General features: G+C 37.5%; 1 protein-coding gene across 1 annotated transcript in view; it reads right to left on the bottom strand.

Annotated features, from left to right (window-relative positions):
• MRC1 (mannose receptor C-type 1) overlaps positions 1-20,715 on the bottom strand; it is a 62,549-nt gene that overhangs the window by 24,102 nt on the left and 17,732 nt on the right. The window contains exons 7-15 of the mRNA XM_075419462.1: positions 16,212-16,394; positions 12,379-12,536; positions 9,033-9,146; positions 7,421-7,536; positions 5,902-6,050; positions 4,120-4,319; positions 3,530-3,654; positions 2,259-2,346; positions 1,191-1,335 (exon numbers count right to left, since the gene is read on the bottom strand). Coding sequence (XP_075275577.1) covers positions 1,191-1,335; positions 2,259-2,346; positions 3,530-3,654; positions 4,120-4,319; positions 5,902-6,050; positions 7,421-7,536; positions 9,033-9,146; positions 12,379-12,536; positions 16,212-16,394 — 1,278 coding nt within the window. The remainder of the gene's footprint in view (positions 1-1,190; positions 1,336-2,258; positions 2,347-3,529; positions 3,655-4,119; positions 4,320-5,901; positions 6,051-7,420; positions 7,537-9,032; positions 9,147-12,378; positions 12,537-16,211; positions 16,395-20,715) is intronic.

The raw sequence follows: 20,715 nt of genomic DNA, 5'->3' as shown, positions 1-20,715 counted from the left end.
TATGCATGAATTCTGGCTTAAACCAGAGGCAGCAGGAATGCAGGCTGGGTTATCTTCTTCTGTGGTGCCCTAGCTACTACAGAGTGAGGTTCTTTCCATCTTTCTGTGGTTGAGAAGAACTTCTATCTGGATCTTAAAAATTTCCCTGTATAAAGTCTCACTGGAAAAGATCCCAAGAAATTAACTGGTCCTTTCTGAAAAGAAGACTACAGGTTAAATTTGTTTTTGCTGTGGCATCATGGAGATGGCATCCCGGATGACATCAATAGCATCTCAGCAAAACAATTTCTAATACAGGAGATCTCTGTCTTTATAGGTTTACCAATTTATTTTGTGCTAAATATAATCTCACAGATACCGGCATTTAATGAGAAATTCTCTAAGAAATTCTTATACCAATAAAAAGCAGAGCTGGTACTTTATTGTCAATAATCTAATGCAGCATCTTTATTTTGCTCCCCTTGCTCCCAACATAAAAATGTAGTAAAATGTTTAAATGAGGACTTTCTAAAATAATCAGACTCAGGTAGATGCACTGCTTGTGGAACTCAAGATTTCCTTAAATTAAAAATTTTTTCTTGAAGTCTTCAGAAAATAAAAAGCATCCAAACTCGGATCTCAAGATAATTTAGCAAGAAACCAACATAGGAATATAAAACCCAGTCAAAGCAAAATAAAGTATCACAAAACCAGGCTCCATCTTGCAACTACAGATTCAATTAGCTGACAAAACTGTACCTAAGCCAAGTAAAGGAGGGAGTTACCAGGCATGAAAATTCAAGTACGTGAACTGATTTGCAATTTTCTTATAACTTGAAACTCAGAAAAAAATTTCCAAAATCGGATTTGTTGGAGAAGCCATGAACTTCTCTAAATGAAAAATCAAAAGTGAATGTGAATATTCAAAGTAACATTTCCTATTTTTCAAGTATCATGTCTCCCCTTCTGAAATCGTAAAGATCAGTGAGAAGTCCCAGCAGGGCACCAAAGGCTCTATATCTTTAAATGCATCAAAAGACATTGAGATCCTTATACCACTTTGATATCTTACATTCCTTTCTGATAAAGAGATTTTGAAATTCTGGAACCATTCTGATAAAGAGGTTTTGAAATTTTTTATTTCTTAAAGTTAAGGGAAAAATCAACTGAGAATCTTTTCTTATTATACTCATACACAGAAGAAGTGATACCTTTTCTTATCTGGCAAATCCATCCATATAGATAATCACAGTGCCTGTCATTCCAAAGCATGCTGGAATCACCATTTATCTCTGCACAAAGTTCAATTCCTTGATAATTATTGGGTTCTCCAAAGCCCCAGTTTTCATACCTCACCTATGATAGAAAAGGCTTTGTGAGGATTCTGTTATACAGAAAGAAAATAATGGAGAGAGGGACACAGCATCAAACCACAGACCTGCAACTTGTTCCTATTGTCAGCTTAAAAACTTAGAAAAGAGGAAACCAGGACCTCCCGGTGCTAATGCTGAAATTTCAAACATTTTTTCAGATTGCAATGGGACTGCAGCTTAAATAACAGCTGTTTCTGATCACATTTGGATGAACATTGACATTTTTTATGGGACCTAAATTCTGTAAACTTAATCTAATAACAATGAAGGGGCATGCTACTTGTTGATTAAATTAAGTAAATATATGAGTAAAATAGTAGGATATTATTGAGACAACAAAAATGATGGCATTTTTCTCAGAAAAAATATTACTGCTATTCTAATTTTCCTGTATAAATTCCAGTTTCAGTTTTCTGTATGGTAAACTTCTATTAATGTATTTTGATCAACCTTGCATGAAATACACCCACATCTCCAAAACAACTTTCATTTCTATAGTTTTGTATCTCAGTCTAAAGTACAGTCAAGTCACACTGGCATAAAACAACTGCCTTCAGCTCCATGGAACGTAGGCCATTTCAGATAAAGATCTAATTAGCGAAGACGAAAAATACTAAAGATGGACTATTTTACTCAAAAACTCCTTGCATTTATAAGACCATCATTTTAGTCTACATTAATTTCATTTTCTTGTTGATTCAATGCATATTTTTTTATCAAAAATCAGTATGTTTTAGCCAAAAAAAAACAAGCCATGGAATTGCTATTCATAAGCTTTCCTAAAGAGAGCATCATACAGTAGAGAGTTATGACTAAGCATAAAATTACACAGAAAAACATACACCACACACATTTGAGAAGCACAGGGAATGAAAAATAACAGCTATGGAAAATTAAATCACTCACTGGAGATCCATCACTCCAAACAAAGCCATCATCAGGATTCAAGTAATATAAGCCCATCCAGAAATGCTGATGGTAATAGCCATTGTTCCTAAAAAAAAAAACCCCAAAATAATAAATGCCCCTTTTATAAGAAGTTTAAACATAGAGCCAAAACTAATAAGGCATTACAATATTTTTAATAATCTATCATTCACAACAGATAATAAGCTTCTCTAAAAATAATCCTTAAAATTGTTAGAAATAATAACAACCGGGGTGGAAATCAACTAAAATGCAACCACTTCTAGCTGTTATCACTATACATTAACTCAGACAGATTGAAATGCTGACCAAGAAAATGTCCTGATCCAAACCAACTCCTGAAAATAAGGTGGCTTAATGCTTTTGTATAATGGGCCAATAGCTACTGTTCCTCCATTTATCAACTCTCCATTTTCTCTGTAAAGGCACTTACAGTTTCTAAACACAAAATTACTTATTGCAGTTGAATCACATTTAAAAAATAGCACCTTAAACTAATTCTTGTCTGCAAGCAGACACACTTTACTCATTTATCTGAATTTATTGAGTAAATTTGTACTAATACAACATCTGAGACTTGTTCCTTACTATAAGCGTATATCTGGGATTGCAGTACAGTTGTAGCGTTTTGCAAGGGTGCCATGTTTCAGTCTTGCTTCCTAGTTAGATAGGGATGTACAAGTTCATTGAGCTCAGTCTATTCAGGTCATATTGCGTTACCTTTTTAAGTGTTTGACCTCATTCAGAAATCTCACATGTGATTTTTACAGTTCAGGGACTTACTAACCTTATTTACATTCCCTGTGTAGGAAAAATAAAAATCACTCTTAAGTTGCTTCTGCTTTCCAAATAGTTCATAAAAATGACAAACAATCAGCACATTGTCCAGATTTATACCACAACTGTTACACTATTCGTACGCTTGCTTATGTGAAAACAACTGGCATCTGTGGTAATTTTATAATATCCCCAAATCCACAGCAAATATTTTTACGTCAGATGATAAATGTTTCCTCAACTAGATATCTTGCCAATCTCCTTTTAGCATTGGCTTCTGGCATGGTTGCTGCTAGTCACACATCTCCTGCTATTTCATCAGCTCTGCTTTTTTGCTATGTGTCTGATACAGATGCAGATAATGAATCCACACTGGCTCATACTGAAGTAAAAACATACAGCTAAATTTAAATATTTCAGAAAGATCAAAAGGCTAATTAAAGTGGATGGATGACCACATTACAGATACTCACGCAATAGAACGCCATATCACATACTGTTCTTCTTTACCATTAATGGAGGCCAGATCTCCTCCTATAGCTCGACAAAACTCTTGAGATTCAAGCCATGTTTTCTTTTGCTCTGCTTTTGAAAAAGGCTAAAGAGAACATTTTGTAATCAGACAAAATATACCATACAGATCACAAGATCAAGAAACACCAGCTCCTCAAAAGCTGTGGGGATTACAGAAACCTTGAATATAGGGCTTATGAGTGTTCACCTCTGAAACACAGCCTTAGTATGAGTGTCTCTAAGCCAAGTTAGCAAACTGCATTGCTGAAAGGAGTATCTGCTGCAAGACAACAAGTAGGAGAATGGCACTTTTAGTCTCAAAAGAGTGGGAAATGAAATATTAAAAGAATGGGAAATTAAGATCAGATTAGAAGCTCAGACATTTAAGAGAATACACAAAACCATGAGCATTTCAATAGAGGGGAACAAGACCTCTACAAATAATCTGTAAATAAGCTTATGGAACAATAAAACATGTAGACCAATTTTTACTGCATGTATGTGCAGCAAACAGAAACTACCTTAATGCAGAAATAAGCAACATACTTACTTTGAAACAGAAGCTAATACGACTATTTGAGTCCCAACCTTCCGGACACCGGGGAACAGGAGTTGTTGTAGGAACAGGTGGAAGCGTCACTCCCTCTGCCCACACTTTGCATAGGAACTTTGCCTTTTCTTCACATTTTATTACATCCCACAATCCACCTGCAATTCCAGTCCTCATGGCAACGCAGCCCGGCTTTCTTCCTGGTGATATACAGGGATGCACAAAAGCAATATTGAGAGGGTCATAAGAATTTAGAAAACTTCATGTTCTATATATTCTTAGTACCCTGAAGAAACTAAGTCTTTGTACAGTCAAAAATTTTTCTAATGTTAAAGCAGCTCCAGAGGAGGGCCATGAAAATCATCAGAGGGCTGGAACACCTCTCGTATGAAGAAACGCTGAGGGAGTGGGGTTGTTCAGCCCGGAGATGAGAAGGCTCCAGGGAGATCTTATTGCAGCCTTTCACTATATAATGGGGGCTTATAAGGAAGACGGAGAAAGACTTTTTACCAGGGCCTGCAGTGACAGAACAAAAGGCAACAGTTTTAAAATGAAAGAGAGTAGGTGTAGACTGGACATGAGGAAGAAATTTTTTTACTCTGAGGGTGGTGAGGCACTGGAACAGGTTGCCTAGAGAAGTTGTGGATGCCCCCTCCCTGGAAGTGTTCAAGGCCAGGCTGGATGGGGCTTTGAGAACCAGATCCAGAGCAAGATGTCCCTGCCCATAGCAGGGGGGGGGACTAGATGATCTTTAACTATCCCTCCCAACCCAAACCATTCTGTGATACGATGATTCTAATAGCCTATTTCATGAAGGGAAGAAAAAAAGAAACCAAGAAAAAGAAATCTGTGGTTCACCCACATCTGAGATAGTGAATTGTGTCTCACATCAAAACACCTCCAGTGGCTGACCAGCAACATCATAACCTGCGATCCAACAAATTCTTCCCTAAAGCTGAAGATGTGGTTAGAGCTAGTTTCTTGAATTTATCTAATTTGACTAAGATTTTTAAAAAATGAACTTGCTATATACAGGCTTAGTATTGGCTTCATGGTCTCCATAGCTCTACCACCCCACCTGACACATTCAACTCAGCATTTAGGCACTGAAATCAAGGAGAATCAGAGGATTTCCTGAAAGGCAAATGCAAAATGCCAGAATCTTGAAGACTGGTGACCATCCCCTTTCTGATGTGATCATGTCAGAGATGAAAATACTTCCCACTCCCATAATTTTATTAAAATAGAAAAAAGCAATGTTTTCATTAACAAAACATAGTAAAAAAGGAAATTGCAATTAATCTAGCAAATATATTACCTAAAAAAAGATTAAACATAAATCTTCCCTTGGCCCCCTACAATCCCATTTTCTCTAGGACCAGAGAACCTCATGCATGCTGTGATCTCACACACCTCAGAACATACAGTGAGCAAGTGTACTATGAGATCTGGCTGAACAGGTAGGACTTGCAAGCAGGGTGCAATACGCCTGCAGAGATTACTCTTCCAGAGTAGTACAGATACAAACTTCCCCAGAACAGACACAAATCAGAAACTTGATCTCAATCTAGTTTCTTTCCAATGTCACATTAAAGACTCGTTTCAGTGCTAAGTAGGAAGTTAGCAGCAGCACTGTATGCTTGAGAAAGCAGCCAGATATATTTGAGATCAATTAGTCATTATACCATCAAGCAAGGGCTAAGGAATGAAGTAAAAAAATTCAAGTAGTGAGCAATGTATTTTGGGCACTGGACTCATTAAACAATACGGAGCCATACCTACCAGGCATTTCAGAATTCCAGTGTGTAAATAAGACAGATTCACCATTAGCCCACTTGAATGTTCCCTTTTCTTCTACATCTGAAAGTCCAATCCAAAAGTATCTTTCTGTTTTCAGCCCAACCAGGCTAGTCAGATAGGCTTGTTCATATCTGTTGAAAAGAACACAACCATTAAACTGCTACTGTTAAGTTTATTTTTTAAAGTTGTAAAAGGCTTGTTATTTTCTGAGAATTACCGCTATACTGGCTTGAAAGCACAGCTTGGATGGATTTACTCGGACAAAGCGCATAACAAAACATCACATAATAGATATTTTGTAAGCTTTAATACCAGAGTATTCTCCTTTCTCTTTGGATGTTCAGTAAAGAAAGTGACATAATCACAGTCTGACATGAAATTGGTGGGAAAGCAGAAACCTGACATGACATATGTGTTATACCACTGTATTTTTTGAGAGTTTCTAATACCCTTGTATTTTCATGACTTCTTGTTTCAGGCAAATCCAAAACTGGAAAAGGAATCTCAGCATTACTGAAGAAATACACAAAAGTAGAGGGTAGAGTAGTGTGACACTAAATTATCAAACTAAGGAACACTGCAAATTAGATCCAATGACGATGTAAAAAAAGTTGTTTGGGAAACAGACCTATGTAGAGGTAAAGTCTGTCATAGTTCACTATGGTGTTTAAACAAAAGCTCTTCAGAATCAAAGCAAATAAAAGAAGTCTCCCCTTAACAAGGTATAGTCTGAAGACCCTATTAATGTTAAACCATTTTTATGACAGCTGCAGTGCTACCTACATTTAGAGAGCTACCATTCGTGACAGCTAGAGCTTTCACACTAGAACATCTATTTAGATCAGATAGAAAAAAAAACAACAGAGAAACTGTAAAGCATTGAGTCAATTGCAAGCAAAAGAAGCTTTGTTTCTTAACCCTAACTTTTATTTTCCCAGTATTCCACATTCAGTAATATGCACCAGCTCTTCAGAAATTTACCACACACTGAACCCCGGCAGAACTGTGATGGGTTTTTCAGGTATGAAGCACTTTTTCTATCATCATTTAGTTTCTTATTCAATTTTTTTAAAAGTACCTATATTCTGAGAAGACCAGATAGATGAAAATTATATCCTCTTGCTCATCTAAACTATCTTTTGAAAGGAATTCAGAGCCATATCTCTTCATTTAATAATCAAAATTGAAAACTGCATCCTTCGCTCAAGTAAAACCCATCCTCAAGCCACAACAATTAAGGAAATAGAAAACATAATTCTATCTTTTTCCTTCACATAACCATCTATATCAACACTCATTTCACAGCCATCACTTATTTTTCCTATAAACTGAATTCCTGGATTGAATATACACGCAAAAACTGTTAGAAGTTCTGTATCTACAGATAGCTGTCCTCTCAAGCAAAACTTTTTTCCAAATCAGAGTCCTTATTTTGATATTCAGATGATGTTAGATGTTTAATCCTCATGTGATCCCCTCATGCAAGCAGACTTTTACATACCTGTCTCCAATAGTTGCTAAAAAGGCCTGATGCCTTCCACAGGTTTGATTCGCTTGAGAAAATGATGCAAATGTATTTCCAATGAAGTAACAATAAAAACCATGTCTTTTCCAACCCTGTCAAGATAAACATAAAGTGACCACATACATTGCAGATTTTTTAAACTAGAAAAGAGGGGAAGGGGAAGGAAAAGGAGAAAAAGAGAGAAAGAGAGAAAGAGAGAAAGAGAGAAAGAGAGAAAGAGAGAAAGAGAGAAAGAGAGAAAGAGAGAAAGAGAGAAAGAGAGAAAGAGAGAAAGAGAGAAAGAGAGAAAGAGAGAAAGAGAGAAAGAGAGAAAGAGAAAGACCCAACAAAACAAAATTGATTTGTCAGCTAACCATTAGACAAAGTAACAACTGAGCTGAAAAATTCAGACGGAACAGGCAGGATGAAAGCTTTTTAAAATTTTGTTTCATAAAACAATTTTTCAGATATAATGACTTTTTAATTAGTGCATTCCACTTATAAAGGCATGAAAGGGTGTGCTGTGCACCTTTAGTGCTCAATATAGGATTATAACCAGCACATAGGCATTGTGCAATCATGAGAATGGTCTTGAGAAGCAAATTTCAGCTTGGTTTTTCAGAAAAGGAATGACTCCACAAACAAGCTCATTTATTATTAACTAAGATTAACACTCTCTTTTAATATTTTGTCATTCATATGTCACTAACTGAGCAATCTGCTTACAGAGGAAGAGTTTCCTGTGACCAGTCGCAATTCACTCAAATTTTCTTCTGATGGTTTTCAGTGTCTCATCTATGACAGACATTTTTCTACAAGCATGCACTTAGTTCTCTAGGCCAGGACAACACCCATAAGCATTAGGATCCCTTTATCTTCTCCAGTAGTTGAATATTTGTAAGGTTCCCAGGTACTCTTTTACAAATTGTGGGAATAAACATCAAAGACTTCCTCTGCAGCTGTGTAAAGCAGACTTGGGAGAAAACTCAATTTCTTCATGCAAGACAAAAAAACAGCAAGATTCCCTATGATATAACAAATTACAGTAGGTTTTTTGGAATTATTGACTGTTGTGTTACCAGAAGGTGAGCATTACCAAATAAACAATAGAACTGCTGGCAATTCAGAAGGAGCACAATGGATTCATTTTGCTCAAGCACTCATAACAAATTCTTCAAAGTAGAGAGCGCTGCCAGAGATCACAGCAAATCCTTTCAAATAGTATGTAGACAAGCACACCCTTCCTGCTGTGAATAATTTCGAAAAATGTAGGCAGAGCTCAAGAGCAACTGCTGGTACAGGCAAATTCCTTAGGAAGGCCTGAATGCCAATTAAGGAAAAATGGACTGCTGCAGGGACTATAAGTCTGAGATGTGGTTTAAGTCCTGGAAAAAGAAAGAAAGCATCAAGAGACAGATGACAGTCAGAGCGTAGATTTATTCATATGTATCACCTATCCCATGCCATAAAAATGAGAAGGCCAACTGTTCTGATGATGACAACACAGAACCCATTTTTCCTGTTGTATCTGTCACCTGTCATCAGGCATTTTCTCCTCTTAACCATTCCTATCAGCCTATTCAGGTCAGACAGCTTTTTCTTCACTTACTCTCTGGCAGCCCATGTCAATAGTTTCCTCTTCTGTAGGAGCTTCTGACATTGGTTTCCTTTTACAGATGTAGCCAATTTTCTTTTCACAAGAATGGTCTGCCCAAAATCCATCCTGAACATAAGAACAGTCAAGTGGGATTTAGTCTTCAAAAAAGGTGCTTTATTCTTTTAAGTATCTGATTACTTTTCGCTAGCTTTAAATGAAGCAAAACCTACATCTAAGTTCAGTACTTAATTCCAACCTCATTCCAGCCTCACTTCTATGGGGGCTGATTCACCATTGACTTAGACCTGCCTTGATTATTTACCACTCTGAAAAGCAAACCCTTGGAGATGACAGCAATAGAGCGTCTTTACAAAGAGTACTGATTTAATAAGCATGCAGAAGGAAAGGGAGATGTCATCTTTCCCTGCAGAAATCCAGATGCAACAGAAAAAAAAACCAGAAGACTGCATTCCTCAGTTAATACTTACAGACAACGTGGAAGATGCAAAAAGTTCTTTGTCAAAGTTAGAATTAACATTGTTACTCCTCATACTACAGATTCTCAGAAAAAAACGTGACATTCCGTGAGAGCTGTACTGAACCTAATGCACGGTGTTCCAACTATATTTTACACACATCTTAGCTCAACAGATAAACTAAGGTATTGGGAGAGGAAGAGAAACCCCTGTGCAAAGCACTCTTACCTGTCCCTTGAAGACTCTGCCTTTGTAAGAGTAAAATCATAGCGGCTGATGGCAATTTCTTTCTTTTTTTTTTTTCTTCCCCCACCAAGAAATGTAAAATAACGATCATGGTAATACACAGTCCCTTGTGCCACTATATGCAAAGTCCTCAAGAGCCTCAACAAGCTCTTCTTCCAGCAAAAACTCTCCCAAAGCTCAACACTATTGCCTACAACAATGAAGAACCCCAGGATGTTCAGCTTGGTGCTTGCGTCTTCTCTGTCCTATGCTGACTGCGAGGCAAGTCTATTGGTGGCTGTCCCATCATCTCCTACCACTTCTTTCTCAGTCTCATTAGGCTGGTAGGCACTTCACATAACCACCGAAAACTCTGACCTTCTCGGGGTCAACCAGCTCTTGGCTGGAAGGCAGCCAAGTCATTCTGATAAAAATCATGGCTTTACCAATGCATTTAAGCTGCCCTATATGTTCCAAAAGACTGTAAAAAAGACAAATAAAAAAAGATTGCATCAAGGAACTATGAATATCAAGAGGAGTCTTAACGCTTTTTTTGAAGTACTAACCAAATTATGAAATCCTTGTCAGCCTCTAACCTCCTCTAATACTTCTTGCACCAATACTGCCATGCGCAATACCATAAAACCCTGAAGTTCACACCAACAGATGAGGCTAGGGCACAGGATGGTAGATGAGATAAAACCTCAACTATGTGTTCCTTGCAACTCACTAACCACATGCACCAAGGCGAGCTACCTCGCGAACCTCCCATTCCTGACCTAGCTCTCCAGCCTTGACCAGTACGAAAGTCCTTGAAGCAGCTGCCATTTACAAACTCCATTGACTGATCCTCATATTTGAGCATTCAGCTTCCTTCCACTGTCTGACCCTATAATTCCGTTAGATAAAGCATCTAGTACATCCTCAACCAGCACTGGCATAGCTACTGCACAATGGAGCACAAAAATCCTCACACCCTTAAAAACCTGTTTGTTCAATTACCATGTGCACCATGGCCTCACTGCCATGGAAGAAACACACATTTACACTCTTCTCACCAGAGCATGTCCACTAATACAATGGAGAAGAATTTCTAATAGATTGTAATCTTCCCCATGCTTCTGACCAATGCAAAATTCTTCATTAAAATACACATCAAATTCTAACATTCCGGACACATCTGACTGCACATTAAGTTCCTCCTCCCTACTTAGTTCATATAGCAATTAAACTGTAGATCTGAGCTTTGGCTCGGCCAGAGAACACCTCCATAAACACACATAGCTCTGCTCAATTTAAGAGATTAATATGCTATACCCTACATAATCTTGCCTCTTCCATGGATACTACTGTGGTTTTGTTCTCCCGAGGCTGCTGTTCTAGTTCTCTTCCTCATTCTTTCCTGGAACTGATGATGTGGTTCCTTTTTGTTCTATTGCTGCACCTGCTAACTCCTCTATGTCTCTTACAGCTTCTTCCTGCTGCAGAGCTGACTCAGCCCTCTCCCGCTGCATTCAGTCTCAATTTCAGAACACCAGAATTTCTTGTGTACCAGAATGATGGAGATATATGAACCAGCTGCATGCCTATATGCTACTGTTGCCTTTGATGATTGCACCTAAGTGAAGTAAGGTAGAAAACTAGGCCTACAGGGGCTTGAGTGTAAGGCTTGCCCTATGAGGCAAGCTCTGTATAGAGTTCAGGCCAATTGGGAAAAAAATTTTAGTTCTTTTCAATTTATAAGTTGTTTACTGAAAGTACAGCTCTCAAATTTTAATTTTGCAAAATAAGAAAATGTCTTTGGTATGGGTAAATACCTGTTTTCCTCCCGGTAAAATAGGTAAACCCTGAAGGAGGTGGTAAGTTCAGTATTTTTACTTATCACAAAGAGGAAAAATATCATTTTGCAATACCACACACAGACTGACTTTTATACCAGGTATTATCTCAGTTCTTGTAGTACACCTAGGTCATTGATCATTGTCAGATTCCAAAAGGCAGCCTTTTCAAAGCAGGTTTTTAATTGTAGGTATACAGTCACTCACTGAAGGCTTCTACTAATGCCACTGCTAACTACTTCTCTCCCAGCTCTTCATATGCAGTGCAGATACAAGCATAACATCTAATCCACCCAGACCTGAGATTTGTAACTTTGCCTAGAAAGAGAAAATGAAGTCTTCTATTTTCTTCTAAAAATAGTATTTCTCTCTAGCATCATTAAAAATTGCAAGTGCAATTTTTTTAAGGTACGTGTATATCCCATACTCAGTCAAAGCAGAAAAAAATCAAAACATCTCCAAAAAGTCTTTGTAGCTTCCTGAAGAAAAGCATTTACGTGTTCATGTGTTTCATAGTGTAATTAAAATTTTCTTCAAAAAAGCGCACATGCACAAACTGAAATCCAGATCAAATCCAATCTTGGGGAGCAGTTGCCTTCAAGGAAAGCCACCACTTGTCTGCTTCTCAGGGAAGACAACAAAAACAACTTTCTAGCAGCCCTGAACAAGGATCCTTCTTCAAAAAATTAACACTGAAAAGACTCTAAAATAGGCTGTTTCAAACAGTAACATCCCCTACTTTTGTGCCCTTGTATAGAAAAAAGCCCAAATGATAAATGAAATCATAAGATAATTAAGTCAATAGCTACAAGACTTTACCTTTCCCTTCATAACAACACAGTCCTCTTGCCTATTGTTTGCATGAGTGGGTTCTCCACGAAGCCACTTGGTGTAAGTGACAGGTGTCCCGTCGCTCCATTCAAAATACATCTGAACTTTGAGGTCATTCAACCCAATCCACAGCTCATCAGCTGGCTCTAAAACATATGATTAATAAGGTTGTTAACAGTCCTTTTACATGATGTGAACTTTCACCTTCATGGAACAGAAAATAATTTATTCTCTGGAAGTTTAAAAGGCAGTCACAGGAAATTAAGGCTCCCTGTCTCATAAAAAGGGCAGACTACTCTTTATATAACCACTCCAGTCACCAGGAAAGGCCACTCACTGTACTGGCAATACGAGTATTAACTTCGTATATAACAGCCAAAATACTCTCTTTGTTGAATTACATTTCAGCACAACTAGGTTCATTCTTTTTTTCCACCTCAGAACTCTTGTAACAAGATATGAATAACCATCTAAATAAAATGCTTCCTCCTCTTTTCCTCCTGCCTTTGGTATAGTGAAGAAGTGCCCTCTTTTCCAATGCTCAGACACCCAGTGTTGGCTTTCAGAGCTGACAACCAGAGTACCTGCAAGTTTTCCCATTACATTCGTTCCTATATTTTACTTCATTTCAGAGCAAAATGAAATTCACGTAATTGTTGGACTTATTTTGGTTTAGAATTACTGGAGTTAACTGTTGGTTTTTGGCTGGAAGAAAAGTGCAGGACTGGTTAAGGATATTACTTTACAGCCTCTGTTTCTTAGAGGTTTATTTGTCTATGCTTAAAATCCACCACTCTAACACATTGCTACTGTAATGTTCATACCTACTTTTGTTCTGATTAAACTAGGATGATTAAAAATGTGGGTATTTACAATCAGGCTGAACTCCATCATCATCAAAGAGTATTCCTCTCTAGAACTGATTTTATGACTTAATTCAGTGCAATTGGCATTTTTTAAATTATTATTTAATTACTTATAGTCTGTCATCCAGCCTATGCTAAAGGTAGCAGATGTTTCTTTTTGTCTCAGATCACAGTGATCAACAACAAGCACAGTGCTTTCCTTAGACAGCAGTCTTTCCAAGGGGAGTATGAACTACTTGATTGCTAGAACATACTCATTATGAGTATTTTTGACGAGTGATAGGGAGACTACTTTTAAACAGTTTTTTCCACCGCTTATGACCTTGCATTTCTACAATCCACCTACAGCACTCAGAGGTTTTTCCTATTTAGCTTGTTATCATAGTTGTTGCCTTCTTCCATAAGTCTTCCTCTAACATCCTCTATCCAGACTGACCACAGTCAACCTGACAACGAAATCGCCCATGGAGTTAAAAATGGGATTGTGAGCCCACCCAAAAAGACATCAGCTGCGGGAGTGGGTGTCTCTACGGAACTGGAACTGTTTCTTTTCTGTTGCTGCTGTCACCAGCAGCAGAAGTGCCTGTGAAACAGTCAAAAGTCATTGCCCCCAAGGCAATCCTTTCTGATTAACACATTTCAAATGAAGGTTTTCCTAGATACCCCCACAACTTGGAGCTCTCCTGTGACATCCCATTTGTTAGTTACACAAACATGGAGGCTTCCCATTTCGACCAACCAAGTTGCTGCAAAAATCATCCTCCCAGCCCGTCACTTCAATGGAGTCAACTCTCTCTCCTTTCTCTTTGTCCATCCCATCTTTATTATACCTAAGTATGATCAGTCCTCATAGCTCATCCATACTGTCCTTACCATCACTGCCCCAAAAAAAAGGGCTCAGCTTCATAGGGTATCAGGCTCCATTTTCAAATAGGCACCTTCACCTCTTCTTCCAGACTGCTCTTCATGTTCAGAAGTCCCCCAACATCACGCCTCAGTACCCTCCTTTAAACACTCCTCTGCTACCAAAATTGCGACCTGTTCCAATTCCACTGCCCATCATGCTCTCACTCCCTCCTTAGCTACTGCTATCCATGCTCTCTAATTTCTTTTGTGTTTAGCTACCTGTTAAAATCTTTCTGTGTATATTGAACACCTAGCACAGCAGAGGCCTCATCCATGGCCAGAGCCCCTACTGTGGTGGGCGCACACCATGGTAGTATGAACAATAAACAGCATTCTTTAACAAAATGATTACATCAAAGTCATGTAAGTAAGCCCTGCAAATCAGAAACGGCCAAGAGCCATTTCTGGCTCAGCAGAGCCGCTTCCTACATAACATTTTCGCCTCTGAAGAAGAAATGCTGTCATAGAGTTTTGCAATCATCTCTGAAGCTGGGTGACTAAATACCAAGATTTTTTTTTTCCCACCCGCTGTTTCCCTCTCTCTCAGACATGGACTGGGCCACGATAGTGCCATATCACATGCTGGACTTCCATGTAAACATGCAGAATGCACTTCTTTATTCTTCTTCATGTTCTTTCTGAAGTCCTCCTTTGTGTGTGATGCCAACAAGAGCTCGGCTACTATAATGATACTCATATCATATCCCTTCTTCCTTTGTTTTATCATGGCACTGTGAAATTTTTGGCACAAAGACAGACTTTTGTTCTTTCTATACAGTACTTATTGCAGCAGAGTTCTGATGCAGACAAGATTTTCTAGGCACTGCAATATATGGTGTTGTCATCTCAGTGGTGAACAACTGTAATCTGATACTGTCATAAACTACCTTAAAAGACTTGTTTAGTTGTTCCAATTTCACTCCTCTGAAAAGAATGCTTTCAAAATAGTCTGCTGCAGTGAGTGTGCCATATGTGAGAAGCCTGCTTTCCTTCAGGTCTGTTTGCCTTTCAGAAACATCCACTTTTACAAAAGCAGTGCAGCACAGTCAGCTCAGGAAAGGTCTTTGGAGAAGGCATTAAACTATGAAATAATCAACTTCCAAGAAGTAAGGTGGAAATACAACTAATTTCCTTTAAAGCCTAACTTATTTCAAGTGTCCTAATGTCTCATCAAGACACCTTTCCTGATAATCTCCTTTGAAAGAGTATAAGTTTCATGTTGTTGAAGAATAACAAATCACTCTTTCAGGAATGTGAGGACAAGCACAAGTTGCCATGGAGTAGGCTAGGATACAAAACTAAAGCTTATCAGCTATTTTATGATTGCCACTCCAGGATTGATGCTACACTGCAGCTCAAAGCAGCTTGCTGCACTTTCAGTGAAGGATAAACTAACACACACTTGCCTGGCACTAAAAGGACGCATAGGATCAGTTACTGCAAAGAAGCATACATAGGTGTGAACATGCTCCTCTCATCAAAAAGCAGTAACTGATACTACATGCAAAATCAGGTTCTTGTAAAGCAACAGCAACCACAAGGGCACATCTGAATCCACATACTGGGACAGACAGCTTCCTTTTTCAGAAGAAACTCAAGCAGTGTGACTTAAAAAATCAGGACACGGCAGTGTTGGTAATAGGACCCAGATTTTCCCAAACTGTCTTTGACCACCAGACTTTGCTTTCCCTCATCTATATTTGCAGACCAACAGTAAAAATTCTTCCAGCTTCTGAAAATCTTGAAAATTGTTTAATCTGTATAAAAGGAGGTAGAAGCAGACCTAAGAAATAGGACTTCGGGGTTGATGCAATTCACGACATCAACCACAGCTTTACTGTGACGGTACAGTTTGTTTGGTTTTCATGCTTTTATTGTGGTTTTTTTTCTATAAAGATTTTTTAAATTTTAAATTTAACTCCTTCTGCACCTGTGATCAGGCCACTTTTTTTAAACAGTCTCCTTCTTTTATTAATAGGTAAGGCATATTCAAAACTCTTTATTTTCTTGGTATAAATATGTATATGTTATTGCAAAAAAAATACTCACGGTACCCAAGCTGGGAAATAACAAAGCTGTACTCTTCAACATTATGGATGCTTGCCAGATCCCCATCCTCTTTTCTGCAAGATGTTAAGGCATCTTTCCATATTTTGGGGTCCCTGTGAATTACGTAACAGTTACCAGCATATGACATCCATTGATCAGGACATCTAACAGGCACATTACTCTCTGAAAAGAAAAATGAGCATGAAGAGTTTCAGAATTCTGTTCTTAACTAAAGACTGAAAAACACATAAGGAAAGACGTAACAAACAAATAATTATATATTTTTGTTATAAAGAACAATGGAGCTGAAAAATATCTACAGAGATAATAACCTGTAACAATGATTAAAAATTGAAACTTCCAAATTTTTTTTAAAGAACACTACAATTGCAAACAAGTGCTTGCATCTTGTGAAAAGACAGAATTAAAAATAACCACAAAACACAGTTTTGACTTTTATATTTATATATACATACAAAAAGGTAAGGTTTGCAGAGCCGTGCTTTATCATCTTTATACACTCATGTCAGCATTTCTCTTCCTCCTCCATGCTGTATAGCTATATGTTAAGAACCTGGGCTTACAAAACGTATTTATGAGGGTAATTTTTTTCCCAAAACCTTAGGCATTTTATGGATTAGCCCCATTTGCTAGACTGGAAAAGAAAAAATAACTGGTTCTACAGTATCATGAGAGAATCACATAAGAATACTGCTTTTAGGAATCCTTTTAAAAGCTTAATTGAGAAAATTATACTGACAAAGTAAATTATTTATGCTTAAAACATGCTTTTAAAAGTTAATAGAACAGCACCAGAGTACTGCCAACTATCACATTGCTGTTCAGCAAACAATTCAGCCTCGGGAGGAGTGCTACCTGAACATATAATAAGCAGAATACTGCTGTTGTAGAAACAAATTATGATTCTCATAGCACGTATTTGTAATCAGCAGATGGATTTAACAAACACCACTATATAGAGTACAACAAGGACAGCAGGTTTGCAGAAATTCTGTTGGCAAAAAAATCTTGTGTATGTCAGAGAAGGAGAAGCAATGTGTTTGTGTATAACAGGGGGTATATTCCGCAGCAGTATTTAAATGGTTATCCAAAATCATGACCAGTCCGGCCCAGGCTGCAAGCACAGATCCTGTTTCAGCTGGAATATGCTGAAGAGTAGCAGATACTTACTGTCACAACACAGATTTCTAGCACAGATATAAACAGTGTCTGCTGTTTGCAGACCTGCCTCAAAAAAGGGCTAGCACAAACTGAACTTTGTCACCCCAGACCAAGGGGTCCATTGCTTGGTGAGAGCCTTGTCAATCCTGCCACGGGAGAGGAAGAACTGGAATATCGAGTGGATGAACCCCAGAAGAACAAACTGAATGTACATGGTGTGGTTGCGAGAAACAAGAGAGGACAGAGATGGCAAATGCTGTTGCAGAGGTTAGTCTGATGCCTCAGGCAGCTGCCGAATTTGTCCTGTGTCTGGTCTCAGCTGCGAGCACATGCATTTTACAGTGCTTTGCTACAACAGTCAGAGCATTGCTTTGAAAAAAAAAATTAGACACATATGCACCTCCAACACTCTTGAGGCACCCTGCTGCAAACTCTAAACACTGAATAGAATAGACATCAGCAGCTCAGACATGGCTGCAAAGACAGTCACAAAGGTATTTATTCCCCAGTGAGTCCATCTTTTTCAGACGGAAGGAGACTGTGAGACTATTGCTGTAAACACTAGAGCAGCTATGTCAGGGTGGGAGAATCTTTTGCTTGTAAATCCAGTAACACCACAGAATTTGTTGCAGGCCACAAAACAAAACAAAAAAATAACAGTGGTTAGTCTAGTTTCTTTGGTGCAAGTCTTATTACATGACATAGCTGGGGGATTTCTCAGAGAAAGTCTTAAGTTCTTAATTTCCAGTACTCAGCAAAAATGAACTCTGTGCTTCTCTATTCTCTTTTTAAAGAAAGTATGTGACAATGCAAAGCCATACAATCTATTCTTTCATCCTATTGGAAACAAGTACTGCTCCCTGAACTTCATCTGACTTAAGCTAAAGAAGCAATGCAACTTACAACAAACAAGATGTAACAAAGGAAATCACATTAATGTGTAAAAAAATGTTATCCCAAATGTCAAGCTGATGAATTTACTGTGGAATAGATCAAGATACAGAAATGAAGTTTGAAAGCATAGAATGGTTATTCCTCAAACAGAGAGCAAATAAATACTTTTGTAAACTATAAGCTTGGCATCCTGAAGTCTGAAGATCTCACAGTGATAAACTTAGGTGTCTAATAGGGTGAAAGCACTAGCTGAAGTTTGTCCCATGATTCAGGCATTCAAATTTCTCTCTCTCACACCCATCTTCTGTGGTCTGATAAGAGACAACTCACACAGCAGTCACAACAGTGACACTAAGAACATTTATTTCCTCCAATCGAATGTTTTATGAAACACTTGGAAACAATACTTTAGATCACTACACCTTATTGAATTGGGATAAAATCTATTTTGGCAGTCACTTGGTGGAGGTAGACAGACAGACAGCCTTTCCTTAGAAAATTAAGTCAAAAAATGAGCAAGTTTTGCAGGTGAAATTAACAGTTTCCTATTAATCCACTTTATTGTACGACAGGGCAAATGTTTTGAAGCACTAAGATTCTACATCACTTCGATGTACACAATGGTGTGGCACCCTGCTGGAAGAAAACATTTCTGACACAAAAAAACCCTACAGTTATTGGCATCATGAAAATCTTCATCTGCAACAAAAATAAGTATTTTGTGAATATATTGCTCTACTTTGTTTTGGACAGAAGCATAATTATATGCTGTCGTAAAGTGTTCTTCTGCCCCACAGTCCTCATATACTGCCTTGTTAGACTCATTTGTAACTTACAGGGTTAAAATTTCAAAGGATTGCCTCTATGTTTAACGTTGAGTGCACAACTAAATGCATGTATGAATTTGCGATTAATTTATTTCTTGACTCAGGAGCCCTAGTCAGGAAAACATCATCTGCCATGAGTTTTCCTTTACATCATTAGAAGCTGAGGGCACTTAACACCTTGCAGGATCGCATGCTTATTCCTTTTATGACTTCCCCCCATGGGACATTTTGGAAAATATTTTATGAAGTAAATCACTGCCAATCTCTGGTTAATCTGTCACCATGTTTACCCAGCAATTTCTGTACAACTGAAAACTTTTGTTTCATTTCTGTTCTTCCTCAAAATTACTGGTAAACTAGGGGGGGCAGAGAATCAAAAGCCTAGCGCATAAGAACATGTATCTAAATAAGATAGCAGCCAGTATTTAATTTATAGTAAATTCAAAGGCATCAGTGTTTAACAAATGATGTATGAAACCTGAAAAATTAAGCAGTAGCCAACTGAACAAAGACAACCTATATAAATTATCTGGTTATCAGCTGTATATAAATACTAACAAAACTTTACATCTTAATTTAGGGAATAATTAAAATATGCACTGAAGTCCTTCTCAGCTAAGGCACCAAACATGCTTGATGTCAATACTGAAGTGTTAATGTCATTAATTTACGTATTAAATATTTATTTCAATATTTAATTAACGAGACATTAGCTCCTTCTTATGTTTTTTTTTCTCTTAGCAATAAAGCAAAACAAATTAGGCAGAAGTTTCTGTCCTAGGTGGTTTTGACTGCACTGGTTATATATTGGCAAAAGCAGGAAAAACACTAAAAAACTTCTTCTTTAAGCCAAATGTCAAACACTGAGTTTCCAAAACATCTGGTTTGCCAGTAATGTGTATTAATAAATGGACTGGAAATACAGTAATGGTATAGCTTTCTACTTCTAAAACATATATTAAATAATGTCAGTGGATTTAGGAGCTACCTGTATGTCCTGGAAAGAGGAAGAAACTTGGAAAGAACAGAAAGAAGGAGTGATGAAACAAAGGAATAAGTTACAAGGTTTTTATAGTACACAGAGATATTAAGGAAACAGGTCTAAATAAAGCTATGAAATCTTATCCCTATTTCATCTTTCTTCTGTACATTAGGCAAGTGCCAGAACTTCATTTCTTTTGAAAAACAGTCTGTTTATATATAATTTAAATAATTTCATAAGTTAAATAGGTTTTATATATACTAAAACAAATAATTTTATATATCATATATAAATATATATCTAATTATAAAATATATAGACATATAAAAAGTATTTAACTCTCTCAAAAGAATTTTAAAAATTCCTCTAGTCCACTACCAACCTGCACTGGCAAACTGACTCTATTTCATAAGTAGTAAAAAATGACAGCAAGAAGAAATAGATAAGTTTCACTGAGTACAAGAGGCTTTAGATAATTACATAATTTTTTAAAAACCTTAAATTATTTCTCTTTTTACTTTACAAACAAAATCTGACAGTTCTGCTTATTTTTGGAAAAGAGAACTCCACCATTTCTGCAATTTAGTACTCAAAGCTACTATAGAAAGACTACTACGCA

Source organism: Opisthocomus hoazin, chromosome 4 (genome assembly GCF_030867145.1).
Source record: "Opisthocomus hoazin isolate bOpiHoa1 chromosome 4, bOpiHoa1.hap1, whole genome shotgun sequence".
Lineage (NCBI taxonomy): Eukaryota > Metazoa > Chordata > Aves > Opisthocomiformes > Opisthocomidae > Opisthocomus > Opisthocomus hoazin.
Note: the sequence above shows the minus strand (reverse complement) of the source record. Positions and strands in the feature narration are given on the sequence as shown.